Below are 24,390 nucleotides of genomic sequence, written 5' to 3' on the forward strand. Positions count from 1 at the left end.
ACAATAAGAAATATACTCAAAACCTGAATTAATCTTTTTAGTCACATAGCACTACTATTATTCTGAACACTACTGTATAGAAGGACAGCAGCAGTTCTTGGGACAGGATGGCAATTAACCTCTCACGCCCACCTCCCGATCGGCAATTGTATGGTCAGATGAAAATCAAACCTGTTTGATTTTCTGGTCGGCCCTCGTGAGGGTATCGCGCTGTTGAAGCAGCGCTACAAGTGTCTACGAGCTGATTTGCCCCAAACTCTCACACTGCGCATGTGCAAACACCAGAGAGAGTATAAACAGTGATCATCTCTTTGGGAGAGGAGTTTCTGTTTATTTTTTCCCCCTTCAACTCATAAAGTTTTGTTTTTTGTTTTTTAATTTTGATGTCTCCCATCAAGAGTTTTTGTAAAAATGAGAAATGTAAATAAAGTTTGAAAAAAAAGAAAAAGAAAAAAGAGCTTCTGTTTACGTTTTGCTTCCGGAAACACGAGTCCAACGTGTGGTTTTTGAATGTACAATGTGAGTAGTCAGATTGCATCAGAGCATCGGGCCGTATAGTGTGAGAACATAAATCGTGTGCTCTGAACTTTTACACCCTGCGGTTCTGTCGTACAGTTTGAGCTGGAGCCGAATACAACGATTGAAAATATCGTATGGTGTCTGCCCGGCTTAAGTCATAAAGTGAACACAGCTTAAGTGATCTTCAGACAGCTAATAGTTAGCACCTGAGGTTACATCCCTTTTATGGCTCAATTCAACTTCAATTTCAATTTATTTTCATTTATATAGGGCAAAATTACAACAGAGTTACCTCAAGGCGCTTCACACAAGTAAGGTCTAACCTTACTAACCCCCAGAGCAACAGTGGTAAGGAAAAACTCCCTCTCAGGAAGAAACCTCAAGCAGACCAGACTCAAAGGGGTGACCCTCTGCTTGGGCCATGCTACAGACATAAATTACAGAACAATTCACAAAATAAATATATAGGATAAGCTGTTGGTGCACAGGACAGGAAGGTCTCCAGCACAATGACCACACCCATCTCTGGATGAAGCTGCACCTTAACCAGAGAGAAAAAACAGAATATTGTCAGCATTAAACAAGAAAAACAGGAAATACTGAGGTGATCGCAGGCCACTAGCCCTAAGCGTCACTAAAAGACCCAGAATTTAGGTACAGTTGAGGCTGCAGCCGGCTCCATTTCCTAGTAAAATGAATTAAAAGAGTGAAAAGCGTAGAACTCGACCGGAAAAAGGTGCTTTGCCCTCTTCAGGTCAGTGGAGTGTCCTTGCCTCAAGTGGAGGAGTTTAAGTATCTTGGGGTCTTGTTCACGAGTGAGGGACGGATGGAGCGTGAGATCGATAGACGGATCGGTGAAGCATCTGCAGTGATGCGGTCGCTGTATCGGACCGTCGTGGTGAAGAGAGAGCTGAGTAGGGGGGCAAAGCTCTCGATTTACCAATCGATCTACATTCCGATCCTCACCTATGGTCATGAGATTTGGCTCATGACCGAAAGAACGAGATCGCGAGTACAAGCGGCCGAGATAAGTTTCCTCCGCAGGGTGGCTGGGCGCTCCCTTAGAGATAGGGTGAGGAGCTCGGTCACTCGGGAGGAGCTCGGAGTCGAGCAGCTGCTCCTCCACATCGAAAGGAGTCAGTTGAGGTGGCTAGGGCATCTTTTCCGGATGCCCCCTGGACGCCTCACTGGAGAGGTGTTTCGGGCACGTCCCATTGGGAAGAGGCCCCAGGTTAGACCCAGGACACGCTGGAGGGACTACATCTCTCGGCTGACTTGGGAACGCCTTGGGGTTCCCCCGGAGGAGCTGGGGGAGGTGTGTGTGGATCGGGAGGTCTGGGCGGCTTTGCTTGAGCTGCTGCCCCCGCAACCCAACTCCAGATAAAGCGGAAGAAAATGGATGGATGGAAAAGCGTAGAACTATACTATGCCAGTATGCTAGCCATACGAAAGGGAAAATAAGTGTGTCTTAAATCTGGACTTGAAAGCCTCCACAAAATCTAACTGTTTTATTGACACAGGGAGATCATTCCACTGAACAGGGGCACAATAAGAGAAAGCTCTGTGACGCACAGACTTTTTATTCACACAGGGACACAAAGTAGTTCTGCACCCTGAGAACACAAAGCCCGGGCCGGTACATAAGGTTTTATTAGGTCAGCTAGGTAGGGAGGTGCCAGTCCGTGAACAATTTTATAGACAAGTAGAAGAACCTTTAAATCTGATCTCACTGAGACAGGAAGCCAGTAAATGGATGCCAAAATGGGTGTAATGTGGTTGAACTTTTTGCTTCATGTCAAAAGTCTAGCAGAAGCATTTTGAACCAATTGGAAACCCCTAATGATAGACTGCGGTAAACCATAAAATAAAACATTGCAGTAGTCCAATCTGGAAGAGATAAACACATGAATCAGGGTCTCAGCATCAGCCATAGACAGGATGGGACGAATCATCACTATATTTCGCAAGTGGAAGAAAGCAGTACACGTAATATTTCTAATGTGGAGGCCAAAGGACAATGTTGGATCAAATTACCCCAAGGTTCCTCACTTTGTCCATGTGATGTATGACACATGAGCCTAGGCTAAGTGCTAACTGGTCAAATTGATGCCGATGTCTCACTGGACCAAGAACCACGATTTCAGTCTAATCAAAGTTTAAAAGTAGGAAGTTTCTAGACATCCAGCTTCTCACTGATGCAAGGCAATCTTCTAAGGATTTTATGTGGAGAAGATGACAAGCAGTTATCGGCATGTAAAACTGAGTATCATCAGCATAGCAGTGAAAGGTAATCCCAAAGCGCCATAATATGCGCCCAAGGGGTGCTATATAAAGGGAGAAAAGCAGGGGGCCTAAGACGGACCACTGTGGAACCCCAAATTTCATGTCACTAAGGTTAGAGGTAGTGTTACTGTACAGAACAGAGTGAGAACGACTGGTCAAGTATGACGTTAACCATGCAAGGGCACTCCCAGTAATCCCAAAATGATTTTCCAGCCTATCAAGTAGAATATGATGATCCACGGTATCAAATGCAGCACCGAGATCTAACAGCACAAGAACCATAGTGGTGTCCGAATCCATTGCAAGCAGAAGATCATTCGCCACTTTAGTGAGAGCCGTCTCTGTGGAATGATATTTTTTAAAAGCAGACTTCAGTGGCTCAAAGAGATTATTCTCAGTAGGATAGTTATGAGCTGCTGTGAAACCACTTTTTCCATAATTTTAGAGCAAAATGATAGATTTGATATCGGCCGATAGCTTTTCAGTATACTAGGGTCAAGATTAGGTTTTTTAAGTAATGGTTTAATCACTGCAGAATGGAAACATTTAGGAACAGATCCAGAAGTTAAAGAAAGATTAATAATTTCCAGCACAGTCGGCCCAAGAGTGGGCCAGTGTTGTGTGGGTCGCTGAAGAGGAGGTACTGCTGGCCCACCACCAGAGGGCGCCCTGCCTGAAGTGCGGGCTTCAGGCACGAGGGGGTGCAACCACCTCGCAGGAGCAACCGGGAGTGACAGCTGTCACTCATGATCATCACCAGCTGTCACTCATCACCACCATCTCCACAAAAGCCGGGCAGCAACTCCACCTCGCTGCCGAGATATCGTCTTACCTTCAGGTAATACTCTCAGCCGTGTTTGGTGCCCAACGCACGTGATTCTCTTCTGAACTGTTTGCAGGTATCCTGATTCTCGCTACTTGAAGTTGGAGGCTGGGTTCGCGGATGGCGGAGGAGTGACGCCTTTCACTCCTCACTCCGAACGCCGATAAGTAGTGACTCAGACTCTGCATAAACTGTGTTCTTGTGTCGGAGGTGGAGGTGTTTTTCCCACCAGAAAAAGGAGAGACTGTTGCTGACTGTTGTACTGGGTGTGTACACACACACCCACCATTAACTGTTTCTGCCTCCTGCCAGCAGTACCAGGTCTGACAGCTGGAGACGGTGGCCACCTGGGGACTCAGGACTTGGCGGCTCCGGTGTGCTTCAGATCCGTTGGCAGTGGAAATCGTGTGGGGCCCGGCTCTTCTCTGGACAGACGTCTTCTATCCTCGAGCCTGCCCACACATCACCTTTATATATATTGACTGAATTCAAAATCTGTGATTGTCTGTATTTCGTTGTGCACATTCACAACATTAAATTATCTTTTTGGCTCATCCATTGTCCGTTCATTTACGTCCCCTGTTGTGAGTCCGTGTCACTACACTTTCCCAACACACAGGTTCTTAAACAGTTTTGTTGGTATAGGATCAAATAAACAGGTTGTGCTTTTTGTTGACGTTACGACTTTCGTCAGCATGCCTTGTGAGATACTATCAAATTCTGTAAATTTAGGTAATACATCAGGAATGGAGCCCACCTCGATAGTAGGGTGTAGTGGCTGGGTTAAGGCATGCTGGGATATGTTTAACCTAATGTCTTCTATTTTCTTCTCAAGGTAATCCAGGAAACCTTGTGCTGTAAAATGAGAGCGAACTACAGGTGGTTGTCCATGAATAAATGTTGCCACCATGTTGAACAAGAACTTTGAGTTATGCTTGTTTTTGTTGATCAAATCAGAGTAACAGGTCCGCTTTGTAGCCAGTCTAAGTCTAAGATAGCATCACGCCACGCAAGGTGGAATACGTCCAATTTTGAACTACGCCATTTCCGTTCTAGACCTCTAGCCTTATGCTTGAGGTCACGCAGGTAATCACTGAACCAAGGTGACTGTGTTTTGGGGGGGTGTGATTTTAATAAAGGTGGCGCAATCATGTCGAGTGTAGTTTTGAGCACTGAGTTTAAACTATCCACAAGACTGTCTGCTGACTGGGTATTTGCCACATGTGAAGCTAAGACATCAGGCAGTCTAGCTTGTTTTCAGTCTTAGTTGAGGAGTTGATGCATCGCCATAGTGATATAGAAGGTTGTTGTTCCACTAAACATGACAGCGAAACTGTAAACTTAATAAGCAAGTGATCATAGACCACTGATGTAAGAGGCATGATGTCAATATTCGTGACAGCAATACCACGTGCGAGAACCAAATCCAGGGTATTTCTACTAATGTGCGTCGAGTCCTGAATGCATTGCCGAAATCCTAATGCTTCCACAATTTCCATAAATGATTTGCAGAAGGGATCAGAAGGCTTATTTATATGAACGTTAAAGTCACCAATGATAACAATGTTATCTGCACTCGTTGACAGGTTAGAGATGAACACACCAAATTCATCTAAGAATTCAGAATATGGGCCAGGAGGCCTATATACAGTGAGAAAGTAATACGACTGATTTTTATTCTTCTGACCTTGGCAATGTGTAATATCCTGAGCAAAGCGGAAAATCAGATGCTCAAATGAGTTATATTTGTGACCCCCAACAGCTAATAAGCTAAACCTAGATTTATAAATAAGAGCAACACCCCCGCCGACATGACTAAATGTATATGCTGCATTTTTATATTAGTATTTAACAAATCTCATTTATTGAATAACATTTTTAACTGTTTTAACTCATTTTGAAACAGTATTTTGAACTGCATGACAAAAAAATGTCAGGTGGCGCATCTAAATATTTATAAAAATCTGTATACATTCCTAATCTTTATTTTAAGATTAAATCTTTTGCAACTATTCCTTAGCATGTCTACACAAGGTAACAGGTTATTATTTTATCATTGTGTTCTTTTTTTCCAATAATTTACAATTTTAGCATTCTGTATGTCAGGTTTAGAGCCAAGTTAACATTTAATTTTGCCTTTAAAGACAGAAAAATAAAAACACAAATACGCAAATCCAGATATTTAGTATAATAACTACATTCATCACATTAAAAAAACATTCAGTCACTTTAACATATAATTTTTTTGTTTAAATTGGTTGCACCACCTGACAAATATTGGTTGTACCACCTGACAACATTTGTTATAATATGAAATATGCTGAACAAAAAATCATTTATAATAGTAACATATGTTCTAGTCATAGGTCTCTATTTAAGTGTTCTTAAATAGAGATATTTGATGCACAGTTAATTGCATTCTCACATTGTTGGGAGAGTTAGGTTCAACATTGTTCTTGTTGGGAGAGTTAGCTTCAAGTTATTCTGAGGGTTCATTTAACTTGGGTGTAAAATTCAATATTTCCTCAATGGCTCTTTTTCTGTCCCGGTGCTTTTTTTGATCTTCCCCCCACTGTTGCCTATTTTTTCTGTTCTTGCTTAGAGAATTGGCCGATAGGGGGCTTCACAATTTTCCCTTCTCTCTTCCTCCTCTGATTACTATAAAACACAAGACCTAATAAGCTGACAAATTTTCATTTAAGAATGTGGAAGTTGTAATATAATAATAAATGTAAAATGGACTAAGTATAGATGCATTACCTCTCTTTTCTTTTTGCAAGATATGCTTCCCTTGCAGCCGGATCATTATTAATACGCGCCCTGTGTCGTGCCGACTTTTCTTTACTTGATAGTGGCATCTATGGCATCTATCTAGTGGCATCTATCTATCTATCTATCTAATGTCCTCTTTACAGCTGTTGTCTCTTCATTTCAAAATAAAAGTCATACGTTTATGGTTGCGCCACCCTGATATTTAGGAAATGTAAATTGTTGGACAAAAGTTTAGATTTTTTACAGCTTTAAAAACAAATGATATTAGACATCAATGATATCAAAAAGATTTTAAACACAAAACAATACCATAGCGTTTCATTTTGACTTTATCATTGTCAAAATAACATTTTTATTAGTTTTCTTAGTCTGCTCTCTTGTTCGGACAGTTGCAACACCTGACATCTTGGAGGTTTGAGAGACCAAAACATAGAACAATATTACTATTTTAACTTAATGAAAAACTAATTAAAATAAATTGGTTTTATAGATTAAAGTGACTGTTTGGGTTTAGGGGTGGTTCCAGTGTAGCATATATAAGATGCCTAGAAGTAGGTTTAGGTTTGAGACATTCCACAGGAGTTGTAGGCAGCAGACACAAAATCGTTGATATTGCTGGAACAACCACTGAGCCATCCTCGATTTCAACATCATCCAATGTAGTAACGGGTATTAAGTTTGCAAAGCATATCCCTCTTTGATTCTTATGGACACGTCTACGGAAGCAGGCCACAGTCTCAACTTGTTGAATTTCCCTCCCTGGCAGATAAACTGCACTATCACCATAGTGGATTTTCTGCACTAATTTCCCCACTAAGCTAATGGATTCCACACCCACATTTATCATGAGCCTTGCAGGGTCTGTAATCACCTGCTCGGTGGCCTGCTGTAAATTCCTAATGTTACCCTCCCTGTAGAGCTCTATCTATATTTGCAGACAAGATGGCATCAGCAAGCCACAGTGGCCCCAGAACGAAGGCCAGTTATCAATAAAGCTAAAGCGTTGCTGTCTACAAAATTGCGCCAGCCACCTATTTAACGATGTCAGCCTGCTAAATGCTTCATCATTACCCTGGGAGGGGAGGGGACCAGAGACTATTAATCGATGCCGACACATCTTTCTGGCAAGGTCACAAGTCCTCTCTATGTCCATTTTTGTGACCTCTGAGTGCTTCATCCTGACAAAATGAAGCACAAAATGCCTAAAAATAGCTCTGAATTTGTGTGCATTTGTCAGATGCTGTATGACTAATTTTATTTTTATCAGCTACATCAGGACTCGCACAAGTTAAAGAGGTGGAAGTAATGATTCATAATATGGTATATCATTTTTTAAAAGATGGTGTTGGTTGGAGTGCAATATGCCCTTTAAAGTCTCTAATAGCATTTTGATGGCTGCAGACACTGTTCGCAGTTCACAATTCTCGTCTTACTGGACCTCACCTCTGCTTTTGATACTGTTGATCAAAGTGTCATGACAGATAAGATAAAGAACTCATTTGCGATTCCTGGGTGTTTTTTAAAATGGTTCACCTTGTACCTTTCTGTGTGATCTTTTACTGTTTGTGTGAATCAGGTCATGTCTGAAAAAACAGTTCTGTCCTGTGGGGTACCTCAAGGTTCTTTTTGGTCCAGTTCTCTTTCTTCTGTACATCCTCCCACTTGGATATATTATTAGACATTACAGTGATATTTCTTATCATCTCTATGCTGATGGCATGCAGCTGTATTGTTCTTTAAAGGTGTGTGAGTTTCATAAATTGTCCAGTTTAACTGATTGCCTGCACGAAATGAAGCAATGTTTAAATGGGAATTTTTTTCTAGGTAAATGCAGACAAAACTGAAACTTTAATCATTGGTCCTGACAAGATTCCTGAAATTAAGCAACATTCTTTTAAGTGGTACAAACAGAAGAGCTCACTCCAGCTTTTGCCTCTTCAATGGCTGCCAGAAAATTTTAAAATTTATTTTTAAATTTCACTTTTAACTTTTAGAGTCATACATACATGCACAAACTCACCAGTACATCACCGACCTGCTGAAACCTTCTTCTTTTTCCCGGGCCCGTAGATCATCAGGTCAGAGGTTGCTGATGGTCCCAAACACTCATTTTAAAACTCATGGGGATCAAATGTTTCAAGCAGTTGCGCCTTGACTCTGAAATGCTCTTCCTCTGTCTTTATGCTGCACAGACTACACTGACTCTTTTGAAAAGTAGCTGAAGACATTTATACAAACAAGCTTTTAGCTAGAGTTGTTTTATGCTGTTTTCTATCTTGTTTTTGATCATGCTTTATTTTGTATAATATGTTATTTTATTTTTGTATTACTTGTCAATCATTTTGTGATTTTTAACTGTGATAAGCTTTATATGAATATGTTTTACTTACTTGCTCACACTGTACATGATGTAACTGCAAAATTTGGTAACATGCATACTCTATTTAGTAAAGTCTTGGCCATTTGTGACACTCTTCTGCATCTCCTCAAAAGTCAACAATATCACAACTTGTTAGTTGGCAATGACACAAATTTCCATATCAAAGTTAGTCAACATTTTAATTTAACCAGGCTAGTCCCGGTGAGATTGAGAGCTCTTTTGCAAGGGAGACCTGGGCAGTTATAAAGTTTCCAATTCACCTAACCTGCATGTCTTTAAATATGGGAGGAAACCAGAGCGCCTGGAGGAAACCCACACAAACCCACACAAACACGGGGAGAACATGCATGGCCATAGGTGGAAATCAATCCCATGACCTTCTTGCTATGAGGCAGCAGTGCTAACCACTAAGCCAGCATGCTGCTAATTTAACCTGATGTATTACCATGGAACACTTGAGTGATTAGAGCACTTTATTGTGAAATCCACATTCTCTTGTCAGTTGATGCAGAAATTAATGTAAATTTAACCAGAAATTTGTGTGTAAAAGTATGAAAGCTTATCTTTTCAACAAAAAAGATACACCACTCGCACAACATGGTAACCTGACAGGTCAGGGCACATCTCATGAGTGGAATTACGTACCTGGAGGGACAGATGAATCCAAAATTATTCCACCTTGGACATGGTTCAAATCTTTTCTTGCTGCCCTGTTTTTTCAGCAACTCATGCTGCCTCAACTCCTCATACACATTCTTATCATGTTCCTCATGAGATGTCTTGGGTTGACCTTGTTCTTCTACTGCACAGTCCTGTTGGTACAGCTAAAAAGGAGAAAACGCTCCTGGTGAGATTTACAACTGATAATTTTGCCTGCAAATTCAATCTGTGCTGTAGATTGCACAATGTTTATTAAAAAAAGATTGACAGGCAGATGTTTCTTAAAACAAAATATGATGTGCTCTTGGAAAGTAGGGAAAAATATTTTCTGCACTACAGCTAATTTGATGACTCTGCTCATTAAGTGAGACACATGAAGGCAGTCCTTCAAATTAAAATGTTCTCTGTAATGCAGTCCTCATAGACACCTGCTGTTCTCACCTTGCTTACACAGATCATACATGCATTCACCTTTGGGTTACCTTTCATAAGTGTCCGCATGTGACTAATTCAAAACAAAAAACATTGTTATGGATTAAAAAACAGGCAGGAGGTTTCTATTATTGTTGCTGTTGTTTTTTTGTTTGTTTTTAATGAGTACAGAGTGTTTACTTTATAGAGTGCTGGTGATTGTACCAAAAGAAAAAGTATAGAAAATTCAAGGCTCTGAAAAAGCAACACAAGTCAACTCAGGTCTGGAAGCGTGCGCTGGTGCCACATTTCACTTCATCCATGACAGCATGGAACTGCTTTGGGTCCTGGATGGTAACCACTCAGGCAGGCAACCAGTCTATCCCCACATCTCCAAAAGAACAATCTATCTGCCGCAGCCAGGTAAAACGTGGGTGCCCCCTTGGCTTTTCTCAGCCTGCCACACCACCACTGACACATTAATACTCAGAGGAATTCTCTGAACAATACAGTATGCAGGTCTGGATAACAAGTTAGTGCATACTGAGCCACAGGTATGAAGTAACACTTTCAGAAATGCTTGATACACAAGAGGTCCCCACTCAGTTAACTGGCTGAATATCAAAAACTGTATTGTTTCTATCCAACACATAAACCTTATAGCTTGGCACAGACAAAATAAAGCCTTTGTGTCACTGGTATTCAGCTCAGATTTTTTTTTTTTTTTTTTTTAGCTTTGAGAGCCTTTCAACCAAAATTTACAACTTATACGTGAATGCCAATAACACACATATGAATGGTTTTCAGGCAGGAAAGTTTTTAATTACAGACACCTGCTTTACAGAAACAGCTCAGACTGTCATTGGTTGTTAGACACTCAACATATTTAAGGGCAGTGAAAAATAATTAAGATGTATTTCAATGGCTGCAGCCCAGCATGCCCAATCATTTTTCCAAAGACTTGTTTTTCATAAAACACAAAGTGACCTGCTATTGGAAACATACAAGTCATTTCACCAGACCGCAGACCCACACAGCCTAACTTTATTAGGTTAACCAGCCTTCTTTAATTCCATTATATTGTATGTGAAATAAACCCATGGAGGGAGCAGTCCAAATTTTGTGACATGCTACACAGACATTATTACATGTGTCTCTCTGCATTATGACTCACTATATACAGACAAATGGCATGTTACACCGATTTACACCAGACGTTTTATACAAAATCTTTTGGAAAATGGGACATTTAATGTTTCACACTTCAGTTATTCCTTCATTTGTCTTTCTTCCAGACTTGCATTTACTTGCATAACTAAAGCTCCAATTATTTACACACGTTTTATTTTTACATCCGCCAAGGATATAATAAAATCATCAGAGCAGACAATCTGAAAACTCCAGCTTTAAAACATCTGTCAGTGGTAAGATTCAAGTCATATCCTTTGACTGATTATGACAATGAAGCAGACCAAATTCATTTCAGGATGTGGATATTGAAAAAATACAAATTTCCAATCCTCAGAGATTTTGATTTTCATTGCGAGTCCTGCAGATGTAGGCACACAACATGTCCAATTTCTAATCATGCAGTGATGTCAAAATACATCCATAATACTGAACTGAGAATTTAAGTCTGTTATCTCCCTCTGCTGCAGCCATGTCTCTTTTGGCTACCTCTGTTTATTTGATGGTGTCTGCCTCATCTAATCGAAATAGTTAAAAAAATATCTGCTTCCGCACACTGGAAACTAGCAGATATGTTTGGAGATTAGGTGTTGTTATCTTTGGCTATCCCCTTCTCAGTTCAGACTCCCTGCAATGCAATCAGAGAACTGAGCCAGAGCTATTTTGACTGTGTTTAAGACAATTATTTCTCTCTCAGATGAAAACTGGGACTGAGCATGTGCCCAGGAATAATTGCAAATAATTAAAAGTTTAACTGTAGTTTCCCATCATTTAAATAACACTTTCGTTAATCAATCATAACAATTTCAAAGTAGTGTGTTTTTAAAGTTGACATTTTTCTAAGCCACGACATGGTTAGCTCATGCCGAGGCTTAGAAAAATACTCAAAGGTAAAGACTGTAAGCTAAAGTTACCAAACACTGGAAGGCATGTACCAAAGGAGTTAAAAAAAATTAAGAAAAAACTGGTGCTGACATTAATTTGTGTGCACAAATTCATTCACAATACTCCTTTTTTACTGCATGTGTCAATCATATGCCTTCATATTCCAAGCATTAATCTTCAAATAGGACTTGTAAAACATAAAAGTCCAATTGACAATTTGATGTTTTTACTTTTAGCATCTTGGCAGTGAGATCCATGTCTCTGGATCTTCAGTCTTTGACATCGAGAGACACCTGAGAAGAGCCTATGGAATCATGAGAACAACCGTCCAACCCTTTAGGGTCCCGGTGCTTCCTGTCTTGATGTATGCTTGTGAGATTTTGATGCTAACCAGTGACCTAAGGTGATGACTAAAGGTCTTTCGTACAAAGTCTCTTTTGGAGATTCCTGGGTCCTGCTGGAACAACATTGTGTCAAACAAATGCTGACTTAAACTAAAGGCTCATTTAAGCTGAATGTCAAATATGGATACAGTTGTAGACTCTGTCTGCAGTTTGCATACATTTCACTTGTATGTCTGTCAGGTGAATGACGTCACCGACAGGCGTGAAAAAACTCTTGCATGCCCACGAGGGTTCAAGCTTGGCTGATGTAATCACACGTGATTCAAATCCATATATATATATATATATATATATATATATATATATATATATATATATATATATATATATATATATATATATATATATATATGTATATACACACACACATAAAAGCAAGTCCCAGAAAATGTTCAGCACGGTTCTTGATATCAAAATTAAGACAAGGGGTGAATACACCCATTCAGGGGTGATGTTGTCCCCATCAACAGAGGGTCAGTCTCATCACTTAAAGCTTCTTAATGAGAAATTAAACTTACTGTATATAATCTTGTTGTAACGTATTTAATGTCCACACAGATCACTTTTAACAACACTGCTGCATACACCTTTGTTTCTTTTGTGGTAGAACTATCACTATCACGTTGACAGGACTGAGGGGAAGATGAATGCAGCAATGTACAGAGACATCTTGGATGAAAAACCTGCTTCAGAGCACTCTTGACCTCGAAGGAGTGGTTGTTAGAAACTCAACATATTTAAGGGCAGTGAAAGACAATAAAGGTGTAGGGCAATGACTCTAAGCACTCAGCCAAGATATCAAAGGAGTGGCTTCAGGACAACTCTGTGAATGTCCTTGAGTGACCCAGCCAGATTGAACATCTATGGAGAGATCTGAAAGTAGCTGTGCACCGATGCTCCCCATCCATCCTGATTGAGCTTGAGAGGTGCTGCAAAGAGGAATGGGCAAACCTATCCAAAGATAGGTGCACCAAGCTTGTACACTCAACAAAAATATAAACGCAACACTTTTGGTTTTGCTCCCATTTTGTATGAGATGAACTCAAAGATCTAAAACTTTTTCCACATACACAATATCACCATTTCCCTCAAATATTGTTCACAAACCAGTCTAAATCTGTGATAGTGAGCACTTCTCCTTTGCTGAGATAATCCATCCTACCTCACAGGTGTGCCATACCAAGATGCTGATTAGACACCATGATTAGTGCACAGGTGTGCCTTAGACTGTCCACAATAAAAGGCCACTCTGAAAGGTGCAGTTTTGTTTTATTGGGGAGGGATACCAGTCAGTATCTGGTGTGACCACCATTTGCCTCATGCAGTGCAACACATCTCCTTCGCATAGAGTTGATCAGGTTGTCAATTGTGGCCTGTGGAATGTTGGTCCACTCAATCAATCAATCAATCAATTTTATTTATATAGCGCTAAATCACAACAAACAGTTGCCCCAAGGCGCTTTATATTGTAAGGCAAGGCCATACAATAATTACGTAAAAACCCCAACGGTCAAAACGACCCCCTGTGAGCAAGCACTTGGCGACAGTGGGAAGGAAAAACTCCCTTTTAACAGGAAGAAACCTCCAGCAGAACCAGGCTCAGGGAGGAGCAGTCTTCTGCTGGGACTGGTTGGGGCTGAGGGAGAGAACCAGGAAAAAGACATACTGTGGAGGGGAGCAGAGATCAATCATTAATGATTAAATGCAGAGTGGTGCATACAGAGCAAAAAGAGAAAGAAACACTCAGTGCATCATGAGAACCCCCCAGCAGTCTACGTCTATAGCAGCATAACTAAGGGATGGTTCAGGGTCACCTGATCCAGCCCTAACTATAAGCTTTAGCAAAAAGGAAAGTTTTAAGCCTAATCTTAAAAGTAGAGAGGGTGTCTGTCTCCCTGATCTGAATTGGGAGCTGGTTCCACAGGAGAGGAGCCTGAAAGCTGAAGGCTCTGCCTCCCATTCTACTCTTACAAACCCGAGGAACTACAAGTAAGCCTGCAGTCTGAGAGCGAAGCGCTCTATTGGGGTGATATGGTACTATGAGGTCCCTAAGATAAGATGGGACCTGATTATTCAAAACCTTATAAGTAAGAAGAAGAATTTTAAATTCTATTCTAGAATTAACAGGAAGCCAATGAAGAGAGGCCAATATGGGTGACATATGCTCTCTCCTTCTAGTCCCTGTTAGTACTCTAGCTGCAGCATTTTGAATTAACTGAAGGCTTTTCAGGGAACTTTTAGGACAACCTGATAATAATGAATTACAATAGTCCAGCCTAGAGGAAATAAATGCATGAATTAGTTTTTCAGCATCACTCTGAGACAAGACCTTTCTAATTTTAGAGATACTGCGTAAATGCAAAAAAAAGCAGTCCTACATATTTGTTTAATATGCGCTTTGAATGACATATCCTGATCAAAAATGACTCCAAGATTTCTCACAGTATTACTAGAGGTCAGGGCCATCCAGAGTAAGGATCTGGTTAGACACCATGTTTCTAAAATTTGTGGGGCCAAGTACAATAACTTCAGTTTTATCTGAGTTTAAAAGCAGGAAATTAGAGGTCATCCATGTCTTTATGTCTGTAAGACAATCCTGCAGTTTAGCTAATTGGTGTGTGTCCTCTGGCTTCATGGATAGATAAAGCTGGGTATCATCTGCGTAACAATGAAAATTTAAGCAATGCCGTCTAATAATACTGCCTAAGGGAAGCATGTATAAAGTGAATAAAATTGGTCCTGGCACAGAACCTTGTGGAACTCCATAATTAACCTTAGTCTGTGAAGAAGATTCCCCATTTACATGAACAAATTGTAATCTATTAGATAAATATGATTCAAACCACCGCAGTGCAGTGCCTTTAATACCTATGGCATGCTCTAATCTCTGTAATAAAATTTTATGGTCAACAGTATCAAAAGCAGCACTGAGGTCTAACAGTACAGTCGGTTACGATGACGAACTGGAGTCAGGTCAAGACCCCAATGAGGACGACGAGCATGCAGATGAGCTTCCCTGAGACGGTTTCTGACAGTTTGTGCAGAAATTCTTTGATTATGCAAACCGATTGTTTCAGCAGCTGTCCGAGTGGCTGGTCTCAGACGATCTTGGAGGTGAACATGCTGGATGTGGAGGTCCTGGGCTGGTGTGGTTACACGTCGTCTGCGGTTGTGAGGCTGGTTGGATGTACTGCCAAATTCTCTGAAACGCCTTTGGAGATGGCTTATGGTAGAGAAATGAACATTCAATACACGAGCAATAGCTCTGATTGACATTCCTGCTGTCAGCATGCCAATTGCACGCTCCCTCAAATCTTGCGACATCTGTGGCATTGTGCTGTGTGATAAAACTGCACCTTTCAGAGTGGCCTTTTATTGTGGGCAGTCTAAGGCACACCTGTGCACTAATCATGGTGTCTAATCAGCATCTTGGTATGGCACACCTGTGAGGTGGGATGGATTATCTCAGCAAAGGAGAAGTGCTCACTATCATAGATTTAGACTGGTTTGTGAACAATATTTGAGGGAAATGGTGATATTGTGTATGTGGAAAAAGTTTTAGATCTTTGAGTTCATCTCATACAAAATGGGAGCAAAACCAAAAGTGTTGCGTTTATATTTCTGTTGAGTGTAGCATCATATTCAAGAAGACTTGAGGCTGTAATTACTGCCAAAGGTGCATCAACAAAGTATTGAGCAAAGGGTGTCAATACTTATGTATGTGTGAGTTTTTTTTTTTTTTTTTTGGGGGGGGGGGGGGGGTTGTTTTTTTTTTTTTTTTTTTTGCTTAATAAATGAGAAACAAAATCAAAAGAAAACTGTATTGCATTATGGGGTGTTGTGAATAGAATTTTGAGGGAAACAATGTATTTACTCCATTTTGGAATAAGGCTGTAACATAACAAAATGTGGAAAAAGTAAAGTACCGTGACTATTTTCTGGATGCACTGTATGTGAGCAGTGATAGACTGTTTGAAATGCATGGATAGTTACGTACGTCGATGAGCATAAGGAGGCATAAGCAAATAAGGTCAGCTACAACATTTTGGCCATGTGGCACGTTTCACTGAGCATGATTCAGCACATAGGTGCCTTGGTGATGAGGATCCCAACAGCTAATGAAGGCTAATGGAATGTCCAGGTTACAGCTGCCTGCTGCAATTGGGGATGGACCTGGTTTCTGGCCGGGTGGTTGCCATCTAGGGCGCAGGGTAGTTTTGTGATGTCATAGATGCAGCAATGCATGGCATCTGCGCATGAGTTCAGGTTTGAAATGACTTGACTGTTCAGCCTTGCTATCAAGCGATAAGCGTCGATGGTCCCAAATCAGTCACACCCAGAAGAAGTAAAAGTTGCAGTTTCCTAACTGGCTTCTTGTGGCTGTGGTATTCTAAAGGAAGGAACCAGCAGGGGGCCCCAGGCCAATAAAAGGCTGGATCCGTTCTTGGAACGGAGTCGGTCTTGGTGAGCGAGCAAGAGAATGGCGCAAACCAAGGATGGCACAGACAATTCTTGCCGGTGGACCGGAGTTTAACTTTCACAAAAGCCAAGAAAGCTTTGAAATTTATGAGGACCGGTTGAAGCAGTTCTTTTTGGCAAATGGTTTGGATTTGGACAGCACTCGGTTGAAGGCAGTATTTTTAACTGTGGTTCAATGACGAATTCACAGTTTACTGAAAGACTTGAGTGCGCCGAAAAAGTCTGCAGAAAGAAAGAAAACATTTTGTGCCCAAGACAAACTTCGTCGGCAAATGTTTTAAATTCCACACCAGAATTGAGATGAATCAGTCAGAGATGTTTTAGCAAGTCTGAGAAAACTGGCAACACCATGTCAATTTGGAAATTTTCTCAGTGAAGCTTTAAGGGACCATTTCGTTGTGGTGTGAAAATTGAAAAATTAAGAGAACACCTGTCAAACACCGCTCAAAAAAGGAGTTAACTCTGTCAAACTCTCATGAATTAAGCCTGACTTTTGAGATGTTGGAGAAAAAGTCTGGAGACAGAGAAGGCAAAGCGAAAGCCGTTTTTATAGAGAGAAAACAGTCAGACGTCTTTCAGATGTGAAAGACATGGACACTTGCCAAAAAACTGTCGTTATAACGATATGCAGTGTTGCAGGTGTTTCAAACATGGTCATCTGGAATGGGCCTGCCATCAAAAACCTGGAGAAATGGCGCAAACTCCAGCGAGAAAGCTGAGCGCAAATCACCTGACGCAATCACAGCATGGTGAAGGAGGCGTGACGCTGAGGACAGGACCAGCCCAGACTGACAGCTTGCCAGAGGAGGGACCCATGAGAGATGTCAGCTGCAGCACCAAAGGTCCAGGTTAAAGTGAATTCAGAGTCAAAAATTAAACCAAAGAAAGGTATAAACAACGGTGATGTGAATTTATTTGAAGTAAAGATCGATGGAGAATCAAAACTGTACTTTGTGTACCTGGATGTAAATGGGCAGAAGTTAAAACTGAAGTTAGATACTGGTGCATCTGTTTGTTTCCATTATATCTGAGAAAAGATTTTCAAAGTTTAAACTGGTACCAACTAACTGTGAGCTCAAGATGTACAATAATAAACATTTGGATGTAAAAAGGGTTATTTCAAGTAACAGTGAAGTGTAATGATAACACTCATTCATTAATCTTGTCGTGAAAGGACTGACTGGCCAGCCCTTTTGGGGAGAGACTGGATTCACAGATTCAACTCAACTTGTAAAGTTGAGTTGAGTTGTTTGTGTGTGTCACCTAGAATTTAGAGGGTGAGAGGGTACGATGGGTTCGCACAGCGCACATGCTGTCTTTCAGCCACTGGTGTGCGCAAATAGTTGTAGCAACAGGTGTACGAGGCGTCAGAGGCAGGGACGAGTTCACACGTTCTGCATAAAATTCCTGCTTCATGCACACGTCGAACCAAACTTCGCACTATGTGTGAAGGGTCCCTAGCATTCCCAAGGTGGATAATTCTGTTAGGATCTGCAGTGATTACAAAGTTTCTATAAATCCGTGGTTGCAGATAGATCAATATGTGATTCCAAAACACCAAGATATATTCACAAGACTGGTAGGAAGTAACAGATTTACCAAATTGGATCTGTCACAAGCTTATCAGCAAGTTGAGTTGGATGAAGATTCAAAAACATTCCTCACAATAAACACACATAACGGGTTATTCAAAGTGAACAGACTCCCTTATGGGGTCGCGAGTGCTCGTACTATATTTCAAAAGTTGATGGATCAAGTGTTGCAAGGGTTAGAAGGTGTCATATGTTATTTGGATGAGGACCATGAGCAACGTATGAGGAATTTAAAAGATGTGTTAAAAAAATTGTAAACTCACAATCTTAAAGCAAACAGTGACAAATGTGACTTTTTCCAGCACACTGTGTCATATTTGGGGCACATGATTGATGCTGAGGGGATTCATCCATTAAAAGACAAGTGTGAGGCTATTTCCCAAGCCAAAACTCCAAGTAATGTGACAGAGTTAAGGTCTTTCCTTTCCTTGCTGAGGTATTATGGGAAATTCATACCGAATTTGTCAACAGTGATAGCACCAATGACAGGGATGCTTCAGAAAGATGCCACATGGGAGTGGACAGAGACGTGTGACAGTGCTTTTGAGGAAGCTAAATGACAGCTAATCGCAAACCGAGTCTTAGTACCATGCCAGGATCACTGCCATTGATCTTGGCATGCGATGCATCACCCGTGGGAGTGGGTGCAGTGATTTCTGATAAAATGTCTGACGGAAGTGAAAAACACATCGCTTTTGCTTCTCAAATGCTAACAAAAGCAGAGAAAAACTTTTTGCATTAGGACTAATTTTGGAGTGATGAAGTTCAGTGGTTATTTGTTTGGATATACATTTACATTGTTCACTAATCGCAAACCATTCTTGAAGATATTAGGTCCAAAAACTGGAGTTCCACCATTGGCAGCTGCTAGAATGCAAAAATGGTCTTTAATTTTAGCAGTATGTTCATGTGAGATAAGGTACAAACCTTCTGAACAGCACAGAAATGCGGATACATTATCCCAATTGCCGATTGAGGATAAGGATCTTCCAAGGTCAAGTACAGTGTTTCGATTTTCCTTTTTGGACAGCCTGTCGATCACAGCTCAGCAGATTGCCAGCGAAACCGCAAAAGATCCTACACTAGCCAAAGTGAAGCAGTTTGTTTTGTCAGGATGACCAAAACAAGTGTCAGATGACAAGATGCAGCCATATTTGAGAAGGAAATTTGACCTAACAGTGGAAAACAATTGTTTACTCTGGGGATTCCGAGTAATTATACCAGATAGCCTAAAAGATAGGCTACTCATAGAACTACATGACAACCACTGGGTATTGTCAAAATGAAGTCCCTGGCTAGAAGCTTGATGTGGTGGCCTTCAATAGATAATGATATTGAGACTGAAGTGAATCAGTGTGACGGTTGCAAGTATCAGCGTAGTGCACCAGATAAAGCACCCGTGCATACTTAGAAATGGGCATCAGGTCCATGTGAATGAATACATTTGGATTTTGCTGAATCTAAGGGTCAAACATTCTTAATACTGATTGATCCATATTCCAGATGGCCAGAGACTGGTCCTATGTCGACTATTACCACGTGCAAGACAGCAGAAGTTTTGAAAAACTTGTTTGCTGCTTATCGGTTACTGAAAGAAGTGGTAACAGACAATGTACCTCAATTAATTTCAGGTGAATTCAAGACATCGTAAAATTGAATGTGGTCAAACACATCAAAACTCCTAGCATCCTATCCAGCATCAAATGGATTGGCTGCGCGATTGCTGCAAAATTTCAAGAGGTCTTTGGCGATCAGCAAAGCACTTGGTGGTCAGTCATTGCAACACTCGGTTGCAAATTTTTTGTTTGGCTACAGAAATGTACCACATGTGACAAATGGAAAAACTCCATCTGAACTGTTTTTGAGAAGACAGGTTTGCACAAAGGTTGCCTTTGATAAAGCCAAACTTTTCAGAAGTGTTCAAAGATTGATTGGTTCAGAAAGAGTCCAAGAGTAAGGCCAGACTCAGAAACATTGCTGTAGGGCAGTCAGTGTTAGTTAGAAACTACAAGGGAGGAGGAGAAAAATGGGTTATTGGAGAGATTTCCCAAGTTCTGGGTCCAGTCACTTATCTTGTTTCGATAAATGGGTCATGCATGAAGAAACATGTTAACCAGATAGTGAAAAACGAGCAAAGAATCAGGAAATGATGAAAGTAAAGATGCTCATGTTTTTGATATTTTTGTTTTTGATCGTGGAGTTTCTGAAGAAACACAACCTTTGGAACCAGAACCTGCAGTAGAAGAGACATGGCCGGCTGCACAGGAAATCAGGGAATCAGACCCTGTACCTCAGGTCGAAGGGCTACCTAAAAGAACAATTAGGCCTCCAGACAGACTGAATTTATAAAACAAAGAAAAAGGGGATTAATGCACGAAGTGCAAATAAAAAATAAGTTGTTTTTTTTTTGTGCAGTAATAATGTACAGGGGATGAGTGTGGTGTCCTAAAAGAAGGAACCAGCAGGGGGCCCCAGCCCAATAAAAGGCTGGATCCACCCCTGGAATGTAGTCGGTGTTGGTGAGCAAGCGAGGGAGCAGCAGGTGTCTGAGCAGGTGTTAGTGCTACACTTTATTTGTAATAAAGTTGTGTTATTTACACAACACAGTCTGAATCTTCTGAGGACTCACACACTTCTGGATACACAACAGTGGGTAGCTCCAAAAGTGAAGAGATTCTCACAGAAGCCTGGTTAGGGCAAAGCCCCTGGAAGATCCTGGAATTTAAGCATTTTTTTTAGTGATTTTGAAGGCAATCCTGTGTTCATTTTTTAAATGATTTTCACTTGTTTGAACTTTCTCAAGTTCAAGTCTTCAAGCAATATTTTTGCGAATGTATGTAGGTACTAGACCTTATTGATGAGATACACTGAATTACTGAATGATTTCACCCCTCATGAGAGATTATCAAATAAGACAGGTCCATCTTTCTCTTCTTAACTGGCAGTAATTCACTAATAGTCCAGGAGCCAGTCATCAATTTTGACCTAATCTGTACCACTGAAGGTGACTAAATTACACTTAGAATCCAGCCTTAGTGTACCATGGCCTACACAAAAATGTATGATAGCCAACCCAGGGTTGTAGCTGTAGTCAGGTAGTTGTCAATGAAGAATTACACAAAGGTCAAAATGTAAAAAATGCTCCAGTCATGTTGAAAATCACATTATTTGTCTGATCAGAACAATTCCAAAAGTAAAGTTTGGACGATCTATGATGGAATGTTCAAAACAGCAAAAATGGTGAGAAAGGTCAATTTCAGTTTGTTTAGGGGTCAAAAGTTAAAGCTGCTCCAATTTCAGTAAAAAATGATGCAAATCATTGGTTGAAATAAAAGGATTAATAAATGGAATAGTTTGACTGTGTTGAATATTTGGTCTCCAAAGTAAAGGTCAAACAAGGTCGACAACCACTGGATTGTATGACAGGTGACATGTTACCCTGTAACATGATAACGAAGAATGACAGATAGTGCAAACTATTCCTTATTATTATCACTTTACCGAGGCGTTGCTAGGCCGGTATCGTAGATTTACGTAGACGCTACCTGGCTATACCCGCCCGCTGTGCTTAAACAAATGACGTTATAGCGCGTAGCCCAAGAACTGTCCGCAGAGGGAAAAAAAACTGTCCGCAGAGGAAAAGATAAAAAGGCGAGAAGTGTGTGTTGGTCCCAATATGGATATTCCGGATGATTTTCTCATGACAATGAACAGCAGCCAAAGCAGCCAGCTTGATGAGGATGCACTGCCGAATTTGGAGAGCAGCGCGTGCCAGCCGACACGACAAAAGTTAAAGTGAGCCAACTTTTTATGTACGCATTACGTGTTGTGTATCTCAATAAGTGATAATAATGCAAATAACATGCTGCTGTCATGCGGTATGCATTTTCTGAGTCCCTCCGTCCATGTCGTCGCCCTCCAAAAGCATGTTATTGTATTATTAGAACCCTATTAACCCAAACAATAATTTGCATCATTTCTCATTACTCACACTGGATGTTTACATCTCAGTGCAGACAACCAATTTCAGTTAAAAATGAACAGTTGCTCAAACAATGTTTACCCACAGGAATTCAACTCAAAACTTGTCCAACTGCAAAAAGTTTAAGTTCTTCAGAAACTGAATTATGTTCTTTACTCTGATCCAATATACCAATATATCAAATACATCAATGTATTTGTATTAAGTGATAACAGAAGCTCATTAATATTTACTACTTCCTGGAGTAATCCACACAGTTCCTTCAGATTAACATTCATTCTCTAGACCCGCTTACTCCAGCTGAGGGTTGGAGATGCAGGGTACACCTCAGACAGCACACCAGTCCATCACAGGGCCACATACAGACAAACAAACACAGTCACACTCATGGTCAAATTAAAGTTTCCAATTCACCAAACATGCATGTCATTAGAAGTGGAAGCACTTGGAGGGAACCCATTAAACACAGGGAGAACATACAGACTCCACAACCTTCTTGCTGTGAGGCAACAGGGCTAACCATTAAGCCACCATGTTGCACCGTTCAGGAGAGCAAAGGACAGCGAAAAACCAAGCTGGCACACTATTCCCAGTGGGCCCACCCCTTAAATTTTCTCAATAGATTAACACTAATCTCAAAAATGGTACAGATGAAGGTGAAAAACTTGAAAATCTGCAGATCTGTGAAAAATGCACAGTAAGAACACCAGTGTAAAACTAACACTGACAGTGTTAAATTAACACTGCCAGTGAGTGTACATTTGGTCCTACTCTGGCCAGAGTGGGAACATATGTTCACTGTCAGTGTTAATTTAACACTGGTGATTTTACTGTGTGCTCATGCCTGAAAGCAGAGATGAAAATGTGTACAGCCAGGTAAATAAAATTGTTTTGGTCTCCATAAAGTTTCCCCCTCCATAATAACTTTACGGTGTGAAATTTTTTTTCTAACATCTTCATTTTGTTGAGCATTTTATTACAAAAATGTGTCATAATATGATTTGTTGTGTGATTAATTCTCCTGACGGATCATCTAAGATGCCTGTGCTGCAGTATTTGCATCAAGTGAAATTTTCATTTTAAGTTTCTATGCTAATGGCCTTAGCACTTTTAGCAGCTATCGGTGATTACATTAGGTCCAGTTAATCCATGATTACTGAGGAAATAAGCAGATCATAATTTGTAATACCAACACCAAAGGAAACCATTACGAAAACTGCCACTCAATCCCCCAAAATATGGTTTAACAAACACCCAAACTGAGGTTAGCCTGCTAACTTAGCTTGTCGGTAAAGGGTGGGGGGAGCATGTTCGGGCTTCATTCGTCCTGCACAGGCCACACACATCACCTATACTCCACCTCTTTACTCAGGTATGGGTTATAAGTGCTGCCAAAATGGTGACACCAAGAGCAGCAGTTTATGGGCTTTAAAATGGCTCTTCTGTGTCTGTACAGAAAACCTATGGCGAAGTTGCATTGACCAAGAACTACCTGACAAATAATGTAGCCATAGTTTGATGAAACATTTCAGTATCAAAGTAACAAGGCCCCCAGCGACCCGGTCCGGATAAACGGTTGAAGATGAATGAGCGAGTGTAACAAGGTTGGGCCACCAAGTGACTTCCCCAAGCCATGGCTGGTACCCATTTACAGATGGGTGGACTGAGTCAGTGCAGATTAGATGTCTTGCACAAGGAAACAGACAGGTAGTCCGAAGTATTTCCCTGGAATCAAACACCTATGAACTCCTGTGGCACAGAACCACCTGCTATGTAGTGTTTTGTACTAAAAGATAATGTTCGCAAAAATAAATATCTTTTAATGCTAATACAACATACAGTTGTTGGAAAAATTGATTCTTTTAGTGGGTACCATTTTGTGTTTTTGTTTACACCCCTGTTTTAATGGTGAATTGTCAGCATCTTCAGTTTATACTGCCGCCTTGTGTTAACAGTACCAGTGTCAGCCTGTAGTTAATTCATCATAGAGTCCTTATTCAAGCAATCCACAT

At 40.7% G+C, this 24,390-nt stretch overlaps 1 protein-coding gene across 1 annotated transcript in view; it reads right to left on the reverse strand.

Moving 5' to 3' along the window:
• Positions 1–24,390, reverse strand: part of armc4 (armadillo repeat containing 4) — a 342,895-nt gene that overhangs the window by 256,692 nt on the left and 61,813 nt on the right. Inside the window, exon 8 of the mRNA XM_034172024.1 lies at positions 9,423–9,589. Coding sequence (XP_034027915.1) covers positions 9,423–9,589 — 167 coding nt within the window. The remainder of the gene's footprint in view (positions 1–9,422; positions 9,590–24,390) is intronic.

Source organism: Thalassophryne amazonica, chromosome 1 (assembly GCF_902500255.1).
Source record: "Thalassophryne amazonica chromosome 1, fThaAma1.1, whole genome shotgun sequence".
In the NCBI taxonomy this organism is placed as follows: Eukaryota; Metazoa; Chordata; class Actinopteri; order Batrachoidiformes; family Batrachoididae; genus Thalassophryne; species Thalassophryne amazonica.